The sequence below is a fragment of the Kogia breviceps genome, chromosome 14 (genome assembly GCF_026419965.1).
Source record: "Kogia breviceps isolate mKogBre1 chromosome 14, mKogBre1 haplotype 1, whole genome shotgun sequence".
Classification (NCBI taxonomy): Eukaryota; Metazoa; Chordata; class Mammalia; order Artiodactyla; family Physeteridae; genus Kogia; species Kogia breviceps.
In genome coordinates this window covers 85392190-85412353 of record NC_081323.1, presented here as the reverse complement: position 1 = coordinate 85412353, position 20164 = coordinate 85392190, and the positions used below count along the sequence as shown (strand labels likewise).

At 53.5% G+C, this 20164-nt stretch overlaps 1 protein-coding gene and 1 long non-coding RNA gene across 6 annotated transcripts in view; one reads left to right on the top strand and one right to left on the bottom strand.

Moving 5' to 3' along the window:
* Positions 1 to 163: 163 nt before the first annotated feature.
* SMURF1 (SMAD specific E3 ubiquitin protein ligase 1) overlaps positions 164 to 20164 on the bottom strand; it is a 101742-nt gene continuing 81741 nt past the window's right edge. For 4 of the 5 annotated variants that reach the window (XM_059036773.2, XM_059036777.2, XM_067012278.1 and 1 more), the window contains 10 exons: positions 19214 to 19360; positions 17958 to 18156; positions 16428 to 16531; positions 10615 to 10729; positions 9300 to 9478; positions 8270 to 8407; positions 7527 to 7647; positions 6446 to 6647; positions 4955 to 5039; positions 164 to 3482 (listed from right to left, as the gene is read on the bottom strand). In XM_059036773.2, coding sequence (XP_058892756.1) covers positions 3383 to 3482; positions 4955 to 5039; positions 6446 to 6647; positions 7527 to 7647; positions 8270 to 8407; positions 9300 to 9478; positions 10615 to 10729; positions 16428 to 16531; positions 17958 to 18156; positions 19214 to 19360 — 1390 coding nt within the window. In that variant the 3' untranslated portion in view covers positions 164 to 3382. The remainder of the gene's footprint in view (positions 3483 to 4954; positions 5040 to 6445; positions 6648 to 7526; positions 7648 to 8269; positions 8408 to 9299; positions 9479 to 10614; positions 10730 to 16427; positions 16532 to 17957; positions 18157 to 19213; positions 19361 to 20164) is intronic. The other variant, XM_059036778.2, reaches the window with a different exon arrangement.
* Positions 1539 to 20012, top strand: LOC136792495 (uncharacterized). The gene is made up of 3 exons (XR_010836359.1): positions 1539 to 1844; positions 14453 to 14692; positions 19903 to 20012. It is a non-coding gene; the product is annotated as an uncharacterized lncRNA (long non-coding RNA).

Sequence of the window (20164 nt, the reverse complement as noted above, 5' to 3'; positions counted from 1 at the left end):
GACCCTCCACTGTTTTCCAAAGTGCTATCAATCTCTCCTACAATTCTAACTGTAAGTTTGCCCCTTTTCTTTAGAAGACCCTTGCCAGACCACTGAATTCCTGTCTTATGGGATGTGTAAAAAAAAAAAGCTGTTCCACACCAAATAACAGACGCCAAAAATGTAAAGTTGTGAGTTTATTGCATATGTAACAAAATGAACCTGACCGCCGGGGTCCAGCCTGCTGTACAATCACTGTTTGTTTTGTGTTTCCAGCTGGTTCTATAACCACATTAAATAGAACTAGTATTTCTTTAAATACTTTTGATTTTGACATAAAACAGAACATTTAGTGTACAACTTTCACAAAGTAAATCAGCAATAAAAACAGTGGGAAGGATAACAAGGATAGCAGCAATACTTAAAAACAAGACATTACAAAATAAATTAAAAAATACATTATAAAGTGGTTGAGAAACAAAAATAAACAAATTTTTAAAATTCATACTATGTTTTGGGAAGGCTGCCGTGCGGCACACACCTGGCTGCGGACGGGGGCGGAGGGGCGTTTCCGCGGACAGCTCCGATCGGAGGACCACCTGACCTGCATTTGGACCACGCGGCCGGGCAAGCTCTGGGGCCACGGGGCCAGGCGCTTCTCCCTGCGGGAGTCAGGAGAGCTCCGCTTACTGTCACCCCGGAGCCCCTCCGTTCTCCCCACAGCACTGGCAAGAGCGGTGGTTTGCTGCATCCCTGAGGGTCGGCTGATGACCGCTGGTGAGACAAGCCTGGAAGCCGGGCCCTGAAGCATCCGGGCAGAGAGCTGAGGGGACCAGGTGTGTCGCTGGGGTTCCCGAGAAGGGCGACAGATGGGGAGGCTCCCACAGACCCCCAGACCCACGGCTTGCCACACTATTCTTTGGTGGGGGTGGTCGGGGTGGGGAGTGTTCCAAAGGCCCAACCCACTGTGGACAGTTACGGTTCTAGGAGCAGTGCCACCGACAGACCTGTTTGGCAGGAGTGACCTGGAGCTCCAGAAGGTTCTGCCGTGCCAGGCTCCACAACAACCCACACAGCTGGTGAGGTGCCCGCGTCCCAGTACGAAAGCAGAGACCCAGGCCTTGCGGGCAGGTAAGTCGAGCGTCCCCAGCAGCCCGTGGAGGAGCCAGGACGTGAGCCTCTGGATCTTGCCGAGGTGACACCTGACACGTGAGGGCGGCCTGGGGCCGGCAGGGGCGCTGCCCACCCCACCCCCCAGCCCCCGCCACCAGCAGGAAGGCAGCTTTAAAGGAGGCAAATGGCACATTCCTGCTTCCAAGTCTTTCCAACCACTAGACCCTTGTTTCCTTCCTAACTTACTGCGGATTTTGGCCAACACCACAGGATAACTGGGTGGGCCTTCCCCCCTCAGTCTGGAGGGCCTCAGTTCCCGGATGGAAGTCTCCTCCTTGCGGTTTAGGTCCATGTTACAGAGGAGACCTGTCTGGCGGGGGAGAGTGGGGTGGGGGGTGCGGGGGCTCGGTCTGTATCATTCATTTCCTCATCCCTCCAGAGGAGGGCCCACGGCAGCCAGCTTCCAGGACGCCCAGGTGTCATGGTAAACGAGACACAGGAGAAGCCCGACGGGCAAGGCGGGACTTCGGAAAGACTCAGCCCGCAGTCCAGCCTGGACGTTCTGAACGGATTACATTTCTCCTTCTGCAGCCAAGGCATCCTTCCTATTCTAGAACCTCAGCAAGTCACCCAGAAGCACGGCTTTCTCTCGCTCCTGGAACCTCCGGCCAGCGAACTCCGGCCCGCCAGACGTCAGATCACTGGCTGCTTCCCGGTCAAGCAGAAGAACCACGGCACGATGCAGAGGGTGGGTAAGTAAGTACGCTTCCAAAGCTATAGCCCCGTCCACAGGCGTTGGTAACAAAAAGAGCCGACGGGACAGTCGGCCAAAAGGCTCCTTTTAAACCCACCTCAGACCCACAGCTGGATCCCAGCACTGAACTCGCAGCCTTACTTACAACAAAACTTTAACAGTGAAATGTCTTGCTAATGAACTACCCTGCACTCGCCCCCCCCAAACCCAAACCACCACCATACGGGAGAACTTGCTGCCACTGCTGTTTTCCTGCTGAACTTTAACTCTCTGAAATCAAACCACTTTGTTAAAATACTATTTGATCTTCTGTGCAAATTAGGAAACGGTGGTAGAAATGTAGGGTCGCGGCCCGCTTTGGCCTTGCTCATCATCTGGACGAGTGAAGGGAGCAGCAGGTGTTAAGTGTCGCCGTCAGACGTTGGGGAGATGGGCTGAACGCGTCGGGGTGGAGAGGCCCCTCTCTGCCGTCAGGTTTCCACCCACGAGCTACTTCTTGTGAACGAGTAACCTGGGGTGGATTTAGGTCATGGAGGTTATCCGTTCTCTCTCTCCCTTTCAAGCTAGTTTGCACCAAACCAGCAGCTACGAGGATGGAATTCTGTTCTATTAGTTTAGTTCTTAGTGCTTTCCGCAGAATGGTTGCTTAGCTTCCACGCGGCCCGGTCAACGCCCTTCCGAGTACAGGTGGGGGCAGCGGCCGCAGCCTGCGTCCGGCTGCGTGGGTCTGAGGCTGGGTTTGGCCTGCTTGTTTATAAGCTCTGTTATGCGGTGTTTTCGCTGGGAAAATATTTCAAACTGGATAGATAACGTGGCTAAAGGGACTCTTAAAAGGAAAGATCACTCTTCTCTATGCAAGACAAACTTTTCAGCCAGGAAACCCTGAAAAGAAAGAAATACCCAGGCCTCCCGCACAAGCTGCCCCGATCCCCTTACCTTTCCAAAAGGGAAGCACGGTTGTGACGCCAGCTTCCTGCTGTGGCAGAATTCCAATAAGCACATACTATACGGTTATTGTTCAGCTAGAAATTAATCTGCTACCCAGAGCAGGCTGCTAGGATGTGAAATTTGGAATTTGAGCTGCTGAACTTGAAAACCTCGGGTCTGCTTTGAGACAGAAGAGCTAGTCAAGCTACCAGGGCCGAACCCTCAGGCAGCCCCGCTCAGCTCCATAACTGTGGGTCAAGACTCCTCTAAAGCCCACGGGGCAGCGAGCCTGTCACCAGAAGTGTAACAACCGTAGCAGAATATCCTGTGTGACCGAAGCAGTGCTAAACCTGGCTGCGTTTTATTGGATGGGTGATGGAAGGGGTGGGGGTGGGGGTTCTGTCAGGAGGAAAATATGGGTGAGAGCCACCAACTGAAGTCCCCCCGCCCCCTTGCTCCCCCAACGAGAAGCAGGGGAGACAAGCCTTTCCCTCGGGTGTTCTGGGATTCCAGGGCCTCAGCCGGCTTCGCGGAGGCACACAGAGAGCTGTCGCTTGGGGTCTGGTGGCCGTGAGCTAGCAGCTAGCGTCTGCTGCCTTGGGCTGCACTTCACTCCACAGCAAACCCACAGGTCTCCTCCACCGCTGTCAGCAGCTTCTCATAGAGCTTCTCGTATGACTCGTAGGGTGGAATGTCGATCCGGTTAAAGCTGGAACGGGACAGAAAGGTGAGAGACTCACTGCTGGTGCAGCCTGGCCTGAGGACCTGCTCCCGGGACAGGGTCAGGGCCAGGCCACAGCAGAGCCTTTGCGGCCACAGGCGCGCACACACGCACACACACGGTGGGGACACACAGGGCGGAGAGGACGGGAAGCACCTCATCCGCCTATAGTTCTGGGAGATGGAGGGGAGTTCCCCCTCTCCTCTGGCGTTCGTCTGCTTCTTTCAGTCAGTCAACACACAGCCAAACAAATCTTATAAGATCTTCCAAGTGAGTATGTACTGGTTAGATGAGGGCAAAGCTCTCAACTTGTTTGGTCTGTTGTTTGGGGGAGACCCGGAACACCACGTTTGCAGAGTGCTGCAATCCAGGCTGGCTGCGGTCAAATCACCGCTAACAATTCACTGCCTGTGTATCTAATCCCCCGTGACTTAGATCTGAGAGCAAAATGGAGCAGCCTGGAGTATTTCCTGCAAAAACAGAAACTATCTCAAAAATAATAAAACGTCAAATCCCTGATAGAGGATTAAACGACCGGGTTAGCATGTCCTCAGGGAAGTTCATTCCCAAAGCTATGCCCAAAAGACACCTTTGTAGGTGATATTACCTCGTAACAAATCAAAAAATGCAAGATTCTGACTGAGAGGACATATAGTGCCTCGCATTACTAGAGGTTAAGTGACTGAGGACGGCTTTTGTCAAGAAGGAGTCGGGCTAAACGGTGTGGAGGCTTTTCAGGGGGCTTAGCACTGTGGACGTTTTGTACTCGAAGCACTAAAGCATTAGAGGACACAGCCTGCCGAGGCGGGGGCAGCCCTGGGCGTCAGCACGCGCCAGCCCGGGACGGCCACGCTGGGCGCAGACCCTGGGGGGGGGGGGAGGGCGCGGCCTCTAGCTCAAGGTCGTGGAAACCCAGTTCGATGTCGTGGACGGCGTGGGAACCCACAGCCTTGGTTCCCAACCAGGAACCTCCCATCACATCACCGTGCATCCCGGCGACATCTGGAACCGACTCCCGTGAACCAGAGGTGGCTCTCGTCTCAAGAAATGGTTCCCGAAGTGCACGTCAGTGATTTGATTTTAAACCAAAAAGGAAACAACCCACTACAGACATTGTTTAAGTGAAAAGCAAGGGAGGAAACATTTTTCAATCCACAAGGTGCATCTGCCATACGCAGAGTTCTGAGAGGAGGAGACCAATAACTCCGAACTTAAAACTGCAGGGTTCCCTCCTGACGGCGCACGAGCGCACACGCACACGCACGCACTCACACGCACACACGCGGCAGGACCCAGCGAGGTGACGACTGGAGCCAGGGAGCGGCTCCAACGTCAGTCACGTCTCCAGACGAAACTGGGTTCACGGAAGAGCCTCGTGCCGCCCCACTGCAGAGTCCAAGTACGAAAACAGCTGGGAAAAGCCACGCACGGAGACAGGCTCCCGGGGCGCCGCTGCTTACCAGGTGTGGGCCTTGGGCAGGTTGTCTGTGTCCGCGTCGATCAGGTGGATGGTGAAGAGCCGCGGCCCTGCGGCGCCTGTAGAGCCTTACGGGACAACATTCCAGTTACCACGCTTCAGAGGCGGAGGCCGGGCCCTCGTCGCCGCCCCGAGGCCCTGGTGCCCAGGCGGCCATCCGGCCACGAGGCTCCCACGGCCCCACGAGCCTCCGCCCGGTTTCAGGACGCCCCTACCGTGACCATTAAGTGACTAATACCAGACGTTTTGGAAAATCACAGGAGCAGCCAGAGCAAAGACAGCGGCACCTCTCCTCGCGCACCCGCCCCGCGACCCTGCTCCGGGGGGGTCTCTGAAGAGCAGAGTCCTGCAATCACCAGTACTTCGTTGGGTTTTTTTAACAGAAACGTCTAGCCAGCAGGATGTGGAGTCAGGAAACCTCCCCAGGCAGAGGCCCAGTGGAAAAAGAAAGATACAAATGCTGGGACCAAAGCCCTAGATGAGAAGTAACTTCTCTCGACCCCAAGAGGAGGAGGAGTCCCCAGGGAACGTACGCGTGAAACCTATCTGCTCTCGCTATTAACATGCCGAGTCCCATTCACTAAGTTTTAATATATTAGGGTGCTTCACCTTACTCCTGCCGGTCGTCAGGGTCATCAAGTGACAAACCCCCCAAAGTTTACACGTCACAGAGCCCGAGAGAGGCCTTCGAGGACTTTCCCAGTTGCCTGTGCTGACCATGGGCCCCTCCAGGCCCCTCCTGAGGCTCGGAAGCCCCGTTGGGGACAGCCTCCCAGCCCCAGACCCAGGTGAGAGGCCAGGGGAGCCTCTCGGGCGGGCCCCGTGGACAGATGAGGAAGCCACGGGCCCGGCAGGAGCGCTGCAGCTGCGACCCACACGGCAGCCATGTGCTCTTAGAGACTCGGGGCTGCGGCCAGGGAGCTGCTGCCGGGAGATTCAGAAATGAACCCGTGGTGCATTTTTCAATGGCTTTCCTTCCCCAAAGCCTTGTTGCTCTTTGTACCCTCCCTCTGTCACCGATTCTGCTGAGGGAGGGAAGCCGAGGCCCCGGCTCCCCTGGACCTTCCTGGCTCAGGTCTTTCCAGACCCAGCCCTGTGTGGGCACCAGCCGGCCGGCACCCACCACTGCTGTGTCCCGTGGCTCAGAGGCCCTGGGAAAGGTGGTCGGGGGGGGGGGGGGGGCTCTGTGTGATGGACGTGCCCTCCTACGTCTTTCCAGATGTTTTCTTTCAACTGGGGCAAAGGACAGGAGAGCCTCGAGCCCCGGGGGCAGCAGAGAGAAGGGCAACCGGAAGGCCACGGCTCGTGCGGAGGGAAGAGGGTCTCTGCAGCCCCTTGGCCAGGCAACGCCCCTGCAGCGCCGAGTGTCTGTCATGAAGGACCCGACGCCACGTCTCCTGGCGACGCGCCAGGACGACCGCCCACCGCGGCCCGCGCCCCTGCCCAGCGCCAGCCCCACCGCCACGTCAGTCACCTTGCAGCGCCTTGAAGCCCTGGAGGGGGACCCGCGTGGAGCCCGTCACGAACTGCAGCAGCCGGGCCCGCCTCTCCTCGTCGAAGGCCTCCACCGCCTGCCAGAACCACCGGACCACGCTGCTGTCCGCCCCACAGTGCTTCAGCCGCGTGTTGCACCTCCAGTCGTCCAGGTCGATCTTGTCCAGGCCGCCGATGATCAGCTGTGAGGGCGTGAGGGCAGGTCACCTCCCTGACGCACAGACCGACGGGCACCCAGCTCCCAGGACGCGGAGAGCGTTACAAAGCACGTCCCGTGTTCAGACACGTCAACAGCCACGCACACGGCGGGCCTGAGGCCCCCGCGCTGTGGCTGCACCTCCGGGCTGGCTGCCACCCCAAGGACGCCGGTGTGGCCACCGATGTGACGTTTCCTCAGCAGCGCGTGCGTGCGCCGCACTGGGGAGGAGGGAGGACCAAAGGACCAGCCCGAACGGCCGCACGGGGCCACCTGTAAAGTGGGGCCGCCTCCCGGGGACGCGTGGGGCTTGAAGTCTGAGGAGGAGGGAACAGGCCAGGGACGTGCTTGTTGCCGCGACCCGCTCCGGAGCCCTCGCTCCCCCGGGGGAGGCTCCTCGGGGCCCAGGGCCCCGGCACCGACCTGGGGGCCAGAAAGGCCGGGAACAGCCCGAAAGGCAAGGGCTACTTGGCACCAGAAGCGGATGAGGTGCCGGGGAATCATAGGCTTTGTTCACGCCCATGAAGAAGGACCAGAAACGACAGTAATACTTTGTTCGGGGCCTAATAACCGCCAGAATCAAACAAAGTGGAACGGTAACTTCCGCTTTCACGATAACTTCCGGCAGCCCACAGGCGGGGCTTAGGACGCCGTGCTGCTGGGGAACCTGCCCAACGGGACAAGCCACAGAACGCCTGGAGTGATGGCGCAAGGGTCACCCGGATTCCCTGCCGCCCGGCGGGCACCAGGCCTTGGCATCAGCCGCTCGGGCCTCCCGGGCAGCCCCGGCGGCCCCCGGGCCCGCGGGCATCGAGCAGCCGAGGACGGCCCGTCACGCGCCCCGGCTCCGCGGCGGCTCACGCACCTCCAGCTCCTTCTGGTCAAAAGGCTTCAGTAAGTGTTGAGGGATGAGTTCGTTAAACCCCTTCTGAAGAGCCAGGAACTGGGCCTCGATCCCCCTCATAAACCTCCAATTTACATACAACCTGAAAGAAAGATTCACACGTTGGTTCGTGAACATCGTCTTTTCTCCATTAGGTGGTTCTGATCTCCGCGCAACGCTGCCCGCCGTGATCCCCTCCTGGGGGCGAAACCCCACTGGCGGGCGGCACCCAGCCTCCGAGTCGGGCTCAAGCCTGACTCTGCTTGGAACAGCAGTAGGGCCTGACCTGACCTCTTACAGGTGCCATAATTTAAAAAGGAAATACAGGGCACAGTGAGAAGTACACGCCGGGCTGCCAGCCTGAGCACAGACGTGCCCGCGTGTCTAAGTTTCCCACGGAAGTCACGAGTCGTTTATTTGCCTCAAGAGGCGGGAAAACGGATAACGAGGCGGACCTCCATCACACCGAGCTCGAGGGAACGCCCCCCTTCCTGAGGGAGGCCGACCCCTCCCTCCCGCGGCCGCCACTTGAAAGCCACCCCCTGGGCTCCGGGGTCGTGAATCCCCTTTAACGGGTCAACCCCGGAGCCCACCGCTGACCCGCCGGTTTCTGAAGGTCTCTGCCGCTGCCATGACCCTGGTCCAAGCGCTCCGACGACCTAAACGCGCGCCCCCGGGCCCCGCCAGTCCCAGCGGCGCCCCAGGCGGCCCGGCGCGTCACCCACCGCACGTATTCCTGCTTGTTCCCCTCCGTGACGGGGACGTTCCTGCCGTTGGGCTTCAGCTCGTGCTGCAGCAGCCTCCCAAAAGCGCTGTGCTCCACGCAGAACGTGTGGTCCAGCACGGGGGTGATGTCGTTCTCTCTGGGAAGGCAGGACAGAGGACGGGTGTCCCTTAGGCCTCGGCTACCGCGCGGGAGTAGGTGCGACACTGAATCACCAGTCCGTACGAAGAGGGACTGGCTCCTCCTCGCAGAAGAGGGGTGACGGCGGGGACACCGCTCTGTGATTTCACGGGACACGGCAAGCCGACTGCTTTGTACCCTGAGTCTCCGAGCGGACAGGAGGGAAGCCTCTCCAAGGGCGTCAGTTCAAGGAAGCACTTGGAAGTCAGAACTGGCTCCTGCACCTGCCGTGTTTCTGGAAACACAGACTGGCAGGTTCTCTATAGGAGGAAGGCCCCGGCCCCCCGCAGACCTGCCTTTCGAGCTGGGACACGTGGAAGGAGGTGGACAGAACACAGGACACGATCGAGTCCTCGGCTTGTCGCCCGGTCCCAGAGCCTGGAGCTCTCAGTCCCGCGAAATCGGTCCTCACGGGGACCCCCCGACACCTACGCTGACCGTGTAACTGTGCCTGTTGCTTTTAAGAGAGTTTTAGGGTGACCCTAAAACAAAGGCTCCTAAATAGTAGGGAGCTTTTGGACACCTTCTTGGCTGGAGTCCCCCCAGAGTGTCACCGACCAACCACCCACCAGGCCTGGGGGTCTACATTCACAATCGTAACTTAGTAAGTCAAGGAAACAGCAGAAGAAACTCGTCCATGATGAGAAACTGGCCAGACATTACGAGGAAAATGTCAATTAAGTATTTTTGTTGAATCTGCTTTTGTGTTTCTGAGAGTTTGTTTCTATTCTCCGATTTCACACCCGTCCCCCAAATATATACCCACGTGCACGCTACACAACACAAATGGATTTGGGGCACGCTAAGACGGGACGGTGGATGCATTCTCAGCTAACCGAGTCAGTACTTACAGGATCCACACTAAGCTCTTATGAAGTTCCGGGTCCACCGATTCCAAGTCAGAAAGCTGGATGGGTTTCCCCAGTAGCTGCTTGTAGAAGGGAACTGTGAAACCCCCGTTTATGTAGTGTCCATGGAACACAGCCAGACCCATGATCCGACCCACAAAATGGAAATAAGACAAGTGGTCCTGTAGGGGGCACCAGAGAACATGAATTCGTGAGAAAAACGACCGGCCAAGGCAGATGGCTGTCCTGTACTTTCTCCGGGTTTCTTGAATCAGTTACTCACAGGCTGCACTCTTGACCAGAGGAAAGACGGCCAGGTAGGAGGTCAAATTTAGCGCACGACTTTTAGAGAGGTCATCGGAACGATACCTCATATTCTGCCCTTGGTTCAAACACCTGCTCAGAATTGCTACCTAATTTGTGGGACCCAGTGCAAAATGAAAATGCAGAACCCCTCATTCAAAAGTTGAGAATATCAACAGGGTGACGGCAGAGAATCAACCAGGCTGGTCCCTTCTCAGCACAGGTTGCCCGCCCAGGAGGCCACCGGCCCCTCCCGCTGCACCACGAGGAAATAAAGGGCAAAAGGTAACTCATCCCCCTTCTCCCTCAGCCACCCCCCCCCCATCCCACAAAGAAGAGGAAGAGAAAAAATCCCAAGGGAGTTGAGGCAGGGACACAGAGGAAGGTAACTGTGAACAGCCCAAGTAAGAGCGCCATTCTAAAGCCAGCGCTGTTCTGGCGTGTAACCAGGGAACCTCCTGTTTCTACTTTTAGGTTGGAATTACAATCAGAGAGTTAGCTCCCGTGTTGGTAACAGGTCCTGTCACATCGACTGCTTGTCAGGGGCCACGTGCACGGCAAGGACCGCAGGACGCGGCCCCACGTCAGAGCGCTTCTCTTGCCCGCTGGCCGCCCTCGGACCAGTGACACACACACCGCGCCTATTTCCTCATCTCTCTGACAAGCGGCTAAGCGATCAGCACTGGTGGCCAAAAGGGCCAATTATGGGACTATTCCCATTTCGATTGGGAGGAGGGTGGACCTCGTAACCCACTTCTCAGGATGACACCATCAACAAATACAGCCGTCGAGCCAGAGTCCCCTGAAACGACATGCTCGCTGATACCGGTCACTGAAGATACGGGATTGAAACCGTCCATCTTAATTCAGTTCTCACTCTACCTTGCAATGTTTTATTTACCATAGACTTTGAGTAAGTCTACAGTGAATCAACCAAGCACTGAGATTGAAACTGGAAATCCATTTAAGAAATTCTCCAACTAAACCTGCGACCCCTTTATTCATTAATACTCACAGGGTTGATGGAAGAATCAGGATTGATTTGCAACATGTAAATGTTGTCCGTGGAATATTGGAAGAGCCCATAGTACGGATTCAGCATCTCATGGCACAACAAGTAAAGCCACTCCCTAGAAACGACAACAACAAGACATTTTAAAACTTCCTAGTTTCAGAGGACTGAGTCACCGTGCCCTAGGAAGCCAAACCGGTAAGGCTGCCTGGCTCTGAGAGGATGTGATTTGTGCCCATTGGGCAAATCAGCTTAATGAAGTATAAAAATTGCTTCTGGTGGTGTCAGAAATGGATTTTCTGGCCAGAAGTCCAATTAACTCTGAAGCTGAGAAAGAACTGTGGTTGCCTGGACTCAGTACCAGCTCAGAGACACAGTGTGCTCCGCAGTCTGTCAGCGTTCTTGCGCCCCAGCTACGGTTTGCTCTGCTGCTTTGCAGAGATCAAGATCTCAGGCAACGATGTTAACGGTGTGGTAAAAACCAACAAAAGCGCAACGGAAAAAGCGGCGCGATCCTACCTTTATGTCAGAAACGCGCGTGCGCACACACGAGACAGAAAAAATATATACGCAGAGCACAGAGAAAGATGGGAAGGGTTTCTACTGACATGTTGACAGTAGGTACCTGAAGAATTTGCATTCTGGGCGTTTTAATTTTTTTTCACTTCTTTCTAGTTTTTTTATTTCTGGTGGTATCATGTTATTCATGTTTAAATAAGGAGAAAACACTTTCCAGTCTAGGGAGACAGGGATTATTTAAGAACGACTTTAGCCCTCGTAATTTTCTGTCCTGTTGAATTCTTATTTTTTGCCATAAGCGTTTATCACTTTTATAACTTAAAGGACTAGTTTAAAATTTTTAAATTTTAATTCTAAGAGTTTAAAAATCTGGATAGGGTACATAAAATAGAGTTTTTTCTGAATTCCTTTATGTTTGAATTATTTCATTATAAAAAAGCCCCAAATCAGAACCAATCAAACAAAAAAAGCACTCTAAACAGAACCCGTACGACTCAGCTGCTGTGGCCAGATTGTGATAAGCCCGGGTATGGGGGTCTATACAACACTGTGGCCTTTTACTCTTTCCACTCAAAACTCCTTTAAATGGACGAATCTTATCAAGATAGCTGCCCCAGGTTTTACTCTGGAATCTCTTCCTCCTTCAAACAGGAAAGACAGAATTGAGGAGATACGAAAAGGATAAGCACAAATGCAAATTATCTGTCTGAGAAAACTCTGAAAATACACACAAAATGACTACAGCAACACGAAGTTGTGTATCAAACTCAAAAGAACAGGAAGGAACTACCGGAAGAGAGGAGCCAGACACCAAATCTTATGAAACCTCTTTACTAGGAAGGCAGAATTTCCCAACTCTGGTGCTTTGATTTACCCCCAAGTTTTGGAGTTTGAATTTACGAAGAATTGTTTTCATAAGTGCCGAGGACCTGCAACTGTCTAGACAGGAAGTGATTAAAATACAAGCAACCATTCTGACCGAGCTGTGGACAAGGTACAGAGCACGAGGTGTGTTCTGGAAGTGGTCAGGGAAGAGCTAAGTACACAGGCAGAAGAGGGAGAGAAAGGAAGAGGTTCAGAGCCAGACACTGGGGAGATGAGCATAGACGACTCCCATCGACCAACATAAGGGACACAACAGACATCTCTCCTCAGCCCCGCACAGCAGGTGTGAGCCACTCAGACACGAGGAAGACTCAGCCGAAACAACGCGAGATCAGACTGGAGGCAGGAAAGCAAGGCTTCTCAGCTCTTCCCTCTGTAGCATCATGTTAATCAAAGGAGCTACGCAAAGACTTGATAACCACGGAAAGTGCAGAGGAAAGCGAACTCCTAACCAGACCAAACCTAACCCAGCTATTCACGTGCGTGCCTATAACCCCAGCCGTGCATGGGAGCAGCCATGAGGTAAAACAGTTCAGGGTACTGACTCTTGAGATATCTCGAGACTATGAAGGAAAAGGTAGAGAAGAGAAAATGGAAGTAGTTTGATTTGAATTCAGGACAAATATGAATGAGGAAGTAGGAAGCCTACACCCCTAGTCAGGAAACGGAATTCGTGTTTTCAAGGGCAAACAGAAGTTACATTCGCCAGAAGAAAGATGGTTCCTAGAATCAATATTGAGAAGATCAAGGAAGAAACTTGGAACAACCTGGAAAGGAAAAGCATTTCCCACGGAGAGGCAGTACCAGCGCAAGCGCGCTATCAGGAAAGCCGGGCTTTTCTGCATCCCTCACCCCAGACGGAGTCAAGATCAACTGAGGGGCAGGAGGGGAGATAAAGGAAGTCAGCAATGGGAAGAGGCTGGAGGAACGGCACATCGTGGCTTTTGTCATTATTTACTTTTGGCTGCTGAAAAAAATCCCAGTTCCACCCAGAAACCTGATGAGACCCCCTGTAATGCTTCTCAGAACCTAATTTTGCTGCTGCTGACTGCTGCAGCACTGAGAGTCCACTTGTGTTTTCTAAATCGTGAGGGTGCGAGGCTCTCCTGTCCCCTGACGCCCAAGGCCGGGCCACTATCACACGTCTGCACAGGAACGAGGCCCCTTGGCAGCATCTACCAGCGGTGTGGCCACTTGTGCAATGTTATGACTAATGTCTGGACCTCGTCAGGTTGGGGTTGGGGGCGAGGGTGAAGGGGGCAGGGGACATGTTGCTTTGCTCACATTGTATCCTAAGTACCCAGTCCGTGGTGGAGTCTCAATACTTACTGGTTAATGAATAAATACAGAAACTACTCCCTCCGAGGGTGCACTGGCTCCGGGGGTGGGGGGTGGGGGCACGCAGCCCAGAGGGAGGCTGTGAGGACCCCCTGCATCTGAGCCACAGGGACTGGGTGGGCAGTGAGGCAGCTGCAGGGAGCAGCTGGGGGGAGGGGGCAACCCGAAATGTTGAACTGTTAGGTTTAAGAGGCTAAATACCCAAGCACAGATGAGAGACAACTGGTAAACAAGCCTGGAGCTGAAGGAGGGGCGAGGAGGGGCGGCCAGCAGGCTCCAGGGCTATGCTCGGCTTCCCGCAATGTCCAGTGGGAAGGAGGAGGGGGGCGCGCAGCAGAGGAGCCTGAGAGGGAGATTAGACGGAAACCAGGTGCCCTGGAAACCAAGTGGCAGAGGTGTTTCGAGAAGCAGGGGGCCACCAACTACATCGAGTCCTGCTGACAGACCAAGACTGAGTCATCATCACTGGGTTTGGTGAGATGCAGGTCGGGGGCGCCTCGACACAAAGGGCTTCAGAGGGCAGAGAGAGCTGCTTAGAATGTGTTCAAGAGAAAGCCAGGATGTGGAAGCGCGAATTGGGATCACACGACTCTTTTGAGGGGTTTTGCGACAAAGAGGACAGAGGAACAGGGCGAGGACTGGGCTATGCGTTCTTGAACGCATCTCTGCCTTTCCTGGAGTTTCTAACTGTTTTCCCTTTTCCTGTGCTTTCTTTGCCTTTATTGCCTCCTTTATTGAAGCTTCAACAGGAAGGGGATATAGTATCTACGAAAGGTTTGGGAGGGGGCATGTTTGTTTCTTTTAAGACGGGGAGTTGCCGTAGCACATTTGTATGACCCAAGAGAAAGGGACTTTTTGCGCCACCAGGGAAGCCCCGAGAAAGGGACATTTTGATGAGAAATAAATGTGAAATAACAGGAAAAGCAAAAGGGCCTGGGATGCACTGTGCCAGGGGCGGGGTTGCTCTTACACAGGGACATGCGTGCGCCACTCAGGGCCGCAGCGGGGAAGTCTGACCAGACGAGTACAGACAACGTCGGACTCGATATCCGGTGGTGACGGCGAGGAAAGACCCTTCAGATTGCTTCTGTTTCCTCAGTTCAATAGGAAGCAAAGTCGGCAGCTAAGAGCGAGGACGGGCGGCAGTGGCGCCAGAGATCTGGGAAAGAGAACTGCGGGGGAGCTGAAGTAGGCGCTGAACCCTCCTCGCGGCCGGTGGCTATCGATGCAGAGAAAGGCCTGCAGCATGGAAGTGTGTTCGCCTCGAGCCACATTCAGCCGCTCAGGCAATGCTCAGAGCGGCCTGAGGAGGGGCTCTTCAGAGCTGGGGTCTTGCCAGGTAAGCACAGCAAACGGAAAGAGACGCAAGGAAGTTATGAGGGAGCATAAGGGAGCGATTATGATGGTGGATTACGGGTAAGGAGGAAGTGAAGACAGGAGGGGCGTGAGAACAGAAAAAAGGTGGTGGAACCTATGGATGATGGGTGGCCATGGATGGGCTCAAATCAATCAGACGTGCCCAAAGCCAGACTGTTCTCCGACAGTGACTGGGTGCTGAGAAGCAGCGGAGCAGTGTCTTCAGAGTTCCGAATGAAAATTGTTGTCCTTCTAGAAGCCTATAAAGAGCTAAACTACCCATCAAACTGTAGATCATAAGACATTTTCAGACTCAAGATCTTGGAAAATCCCCCTCCCCCCCCCACACACCCCTTCTAAGAAAGCTACTTGAGGATATATTCCAGTAACATAATGGAGTAAGCCAAGAAAGAGGAAGCCATAGGAGCCGTACACAATGGCTCTAAGCCAAGAAAGCAGTGACGTCCCATGAAGACAACTGCAGCAGGCCCAGAGGATCAACAGTCAGTCTGGACAGAGTCTCCACAGAGAGATACATGGAGCTAAGGGGGTGGGTGAGGATGGCAAAAGGTGACGTTTAATGGGGCAACAGAGACAAGACCTGGTTTCAAGAAAAGAAGAAAGAAGAAGAAGAAATTCTTGAGAAAATTAAAATTTGTTCAAAAGCATAAACTAAATGACAGACCACCACTTAATCCCTCAATGAACAATATTTACATTGTCATAATAATATAAAACAATGTATTGATTTTTCAACTCCTATAAATAATAGGTAGACAAGCACAAGAGACTGACTTAACTTTGGTGACAGAACAAAATGTAAATCTTCAACCTTGACAATATAAAAGTAATACTAGAGATGACAGAATGTAAGAGGCAAGAGGTGGAAGGAATGCTGAAGGGAAAGTCAGGAGTATTAATACCCTTTTCATATGAAAAAGAGAGGTCAAGGGATAATGTCGCTAGCTGACCATGAAAAAATAATGGTGAAAAAACATTATATAAAGTTACAAAGACAATGATAGAAGAACTAAAAATACTGACACTACAAAACTGAGAAGTGAGAGTGTTAAGTTAGATCCTCCCCACAACCATTACCTGGTCTATCCGTGCCTATGACCATTCATCATGAAATCAGTAGACAACATCAGCACTTGATCGAGTGAGTGCTCTAGATGATTGGTTATATTAGAAGAAACAGTTAAAAGAGCAGAACACTTGTCTCAAAGGTGAAAAGAGGTAAGACAGGAAACGGAATATAATCATGAAAAGCTACTATCTTTAAAATCATTTGCATGAATTATTTTGACCAGAATCTCATTTTACAGAACTTGTTTGACACAAATGCAACGTATACGCCTTCCTCCCACCCCTGAAAGTCCTCTAGGGAGAGAAGCAAGGCTGCCTCCGTATTAACTTCGGGTTCAGTCGGGCCACGTGGAGAAGGGAGTAAGGGCAGAAGTGTAATAATTCATACTTTCTAAGCAGGAAAGTGATGGTTAAGTGCACGTGCGTTCTGACGGCTCAGGGCAAGACTGGCTAGCGGGGCACGTGCTCTTAGGGATTCTTTTGCTAAGAACGCGCTCTGATGGCACCACCTGAAGTCCCGACTGCTCCAAGACCAGCACCAGGAAGGGGCAAACGACTTCTCTGCAAACATTTGCTCACAGGCGCGCTCAAAGCCATGCAGCGGGGAGGGGGTAACACGAGCCTCTCACCTCGCCACCCCGCCATAGTCCAAACCTTCCTCTCCCCGGAATTTCACCATCAGCCGCTTTTTCAAGTCTTTTGGTCGCATCTTCATTATCTGGCGGTAGGACTCCTGCACATCAAAATTACAGTTTCAGAGAGAAGAACTTATCTTATTTTTAAAGTTATAAAATGATGAAAGGTTATTGATAATGGAGCTCAGTTACAAATAAGCATCTGAGCTTATTTTTAAGTCTTTGAATCTGATTTTTGTCTGGTTCCTATTGAGAATGTTTATTTGGCATCTAGGACATTGCTGCTTCCTTCACTTTTCCTCCCTCGGAAACAGCAAAGCACACGGCAGGTGATACTGTGCCTAAAGGAAACACACATTTATTCTCAGCACAATCATGACTTAAGAGTTAAACTTCCTCGCTAGGGTTGATTTTCTCCACACAAATGCATTCCAGTGTGTCCTATAAATAATTGATGTATTTTAACCAAAATGAAGACGTCACAAGGGAGTCTGAACACTAAAAGAATTCTGAGCCTGATTTTGCATCTGAAGTCAAAAATCACACTTTCCCACGGAGTCAAAAAAACCAAGGAGGGCTTGAGTAAGACACAAAGCAGCTTACCAGACACAGAAAACATGCGGTCAGCCTAACAGTCCCTCAGATTCAGCCTCTGGAGAGGAACCAGCTAAGTGTCTGTAGGTGTTTTCAGGGAAAAGGCACCGAAGGATCTTTCCTTGCTTTAAACTTAATGTGATTCAAAAGCGGGGCCCCGAGAGGCAAGGGGACGCCGAGTGGCAACGATCTGGCGGCAGCACCTCAAGAACTCAGCTCCCCTCCATCCCCGACAGACGTCTACGGTGCTCGATGGGCAGAATGAGGCGCTTCCGCTGACCCACTCGTCCGGCCGCGCCCAGGCCTCCGTCCCTCCGCGGCCCCCTCAGCTGCCGTGGACCAGCGAGAACCTGTGTCTCAGCTGATCACTTCTGCCACCGATTCCACAAAGGCCCCAACACAGCTGAGATTCTACTCGTGACCGTGGCCCTGAGAAACGGGCCCTGCCTACCAAAGGCCCCGCCTGTTTAGGGACCCTGATCCCGCAGGGGAGCTGCACAAAGGCCAGAACCCTGCCCGGGACCATCAGCCCTTCCTCCTCCCACAAGGGACAACAGGGAGGCCACTTCGCTTCTCTGGGGAGGCAACGCCACGAGGGCAAGTTGCGTGCGAGGCTGCAGCGGGAGGAATGCTTGCCTCTCGGAGGCCGTGCAGGCGGCAGCAAGTGCAACCTGTACGACGCAGGCGCGGGGGCTTGCAACATTATTTAGCACTCGTTTCTGTACAGATCTCTCCCTTTTCACTCAGAAGTCATCGGTTTCTAAACCTTTACCACAGGAGGACACACAGTTCCCCCTCTCACCTTGGGCTTTGGCCCTGATGAAGCTCTGCGTTTCACCGAGCGATGACATCAATCTCCGAAACACCAGACAGAGCGCAGAACTCCCTGTCTGCCGACAGGGAGGAAGATTCGGTGCCCGAACCCCGTACCTCAAATATTTCCTCTCTGGACACTTCGATGCGGCAGTGGCCAGCTTGGGGTTGCTGAAGTGAGAGCTCGTGTCTGAGGACCCTCAGCTTCTGGACCAAGTCTCTCTCACACCTCTGGGCGGGCAGCTCCTCGTCTTCCACGGAGCCCTCGCTGGGCAGCGGCAGCGACTGGCTGGGCTCCTTTAGTTGGCACTGGTGACTGCGGAAGAGCAGGAGCCTCGAGGTCACCCCAAGAGCAGCGCGGCCAAGGCTGCCCCAGCAGCGCACCCACACAAAAGGGACTGAGAGGGGAAGCCGTTTCACCAAACTGCTAGTCAAGATTTCTGATGGCAAAACCGCCGGCGGCCGCCCTCCGACTCAACAGGTGTCTAGGATTCCGTAAAGGAGACCCTCCATCTCCGTACCTCATGCATTATCGTTGCCGTAAGTAAAAACAGAAACTGCTAGCATTCACCGTGCACCGAGTGCGCACCTGTGAGCCTGACCAGCGCGCTATCAGGCGCGCCTTGGGGGGGACAGTTTAATGGAGTTGACGGGAGCGCTTTCCAGGCAGATGGCCGTGGAGGGGGCAAAATGCACAGGAGCAAACAAGTGAAATCCGGGGCTGACACTCCCCCCGCTCGTAACCAAGAGGTTTCTAAGCCCACTCGTCAGAACCAGAGGTCCATGGGCCTTTTGACAGAAGGGCCAGGACCAGTGGAGGGACCCAGCAGCATGTGTCCCGTTCAGGTTTTGCCAGTTGAGTCAGCTGTCAAGGCCCAGTGCCCCCTGGGCTCTCGTGTTCTGAGGACGCAGCCAACCTGGAACGTGGAGTGTGGGATCCAAGGTCACAGCCAGGTCCACGGCCCCCGGGAATGATGGCCCGGGAGGAGGTTTCCGCAAGCAGTGTTCTGGACCAGCCCTCCCAGACAGTGGTGAGCGGGCACCAAGGAAAAGCCTCACTTCACTGCTTCTCTGAGGCCACGCATCTCGTCAGAGTGCTGCCCACGGAAGCCTCGTGAGTGAAGCTGCCCCGTACTGCCAGCTCAGGGGATTTTATCTGGGCTGCAAGCTAGAACAGGGTGACAACAACATAGGACTTCAGTACTGCTCCCGGCGGCTCGAGAGCCTGGAACGCAACTGTCCACCAAATACTTATCATATTTTGCTTACGCTTATTCTCTGCTAACTAACAACGCAATCGAGAAATGAAGAAAAAAGTTAGTAGAAAACACGACATTTTAACGAGGTCAACAGAGATTTGGTAAAAGTCTTACTTCATGATGTGGTGTAACCTTGGGTCTGTAAACTGGGTTGTTCGGTTATTGTGATCTACAAAATATATTCTCCCGGAAACTGTACTTCGGACTTCCCAACCGGGTGGCAGTGGTCCAAGTTCGTCACAGTTCACGCTGTTAAGGTCTCTACCAAAATGGAAGACACAGAGAGGTTTGTCCATCCGTGTGTGGAGGCCCAAGACCGAAACTTCCGGGAGAGAACCCGGGGCGTCCGCTTATCCAGGGCCCGTGTCCTGGTCCTGCTAAGAGGGACAGTCGCGGTGCTACTTACGCCAGACTTGTACCGAGCCCAGGCCTCTGTGCCGCGAGCGGCAGCACGGTCCCGCGGATAAACCGCGACCCTCAGAGCCTGTGACCATGATAGGGGGTGCGGTCTGCCCGGGGAGAGCCGTTCCTCCCATGGAAGAGGCCCAGAATAGTAGGGAGTATCTGAAGGCTGCCGGAAAACTCTCTGGATTCACAACTAAATGCTCAAGGTCAGAGAGGTTTCTACATGGAAAAGCTCCCAAACAGCACAAGTTTTTTCAAGCTGATGGGGACGTATGAACATGCATCCGAAATCTTCCCACTCTAGACCAGCTGCACCGGGAAGAGGCCTTGTCATTTGTGAGCTGGCCTCGTTAATAAGCAAGTCTTTCTGATTCTAACCTCCTGATTCATTATTTCAGTACACTCCACAGTCAGCTGGGATGGGGGCACAGCATTACTGACCAAGATGCTCTTCGAATCAGGACCAAAGCCTGACGTGCCTCCCAGTGAGTGCTAAAGAGACACCTCATTCATTGGCAGGTAATATCTCCGTTCTAATTGCAGATACTGAATTGTAAATTCAACACAGATTTGGAAAATCAAAGACAAGAAGCTTGTTCTCAGATGAAACAAATTATGAATAGAAAGGAAATGAGCATTACTAAAAATGTTATTAGGAAG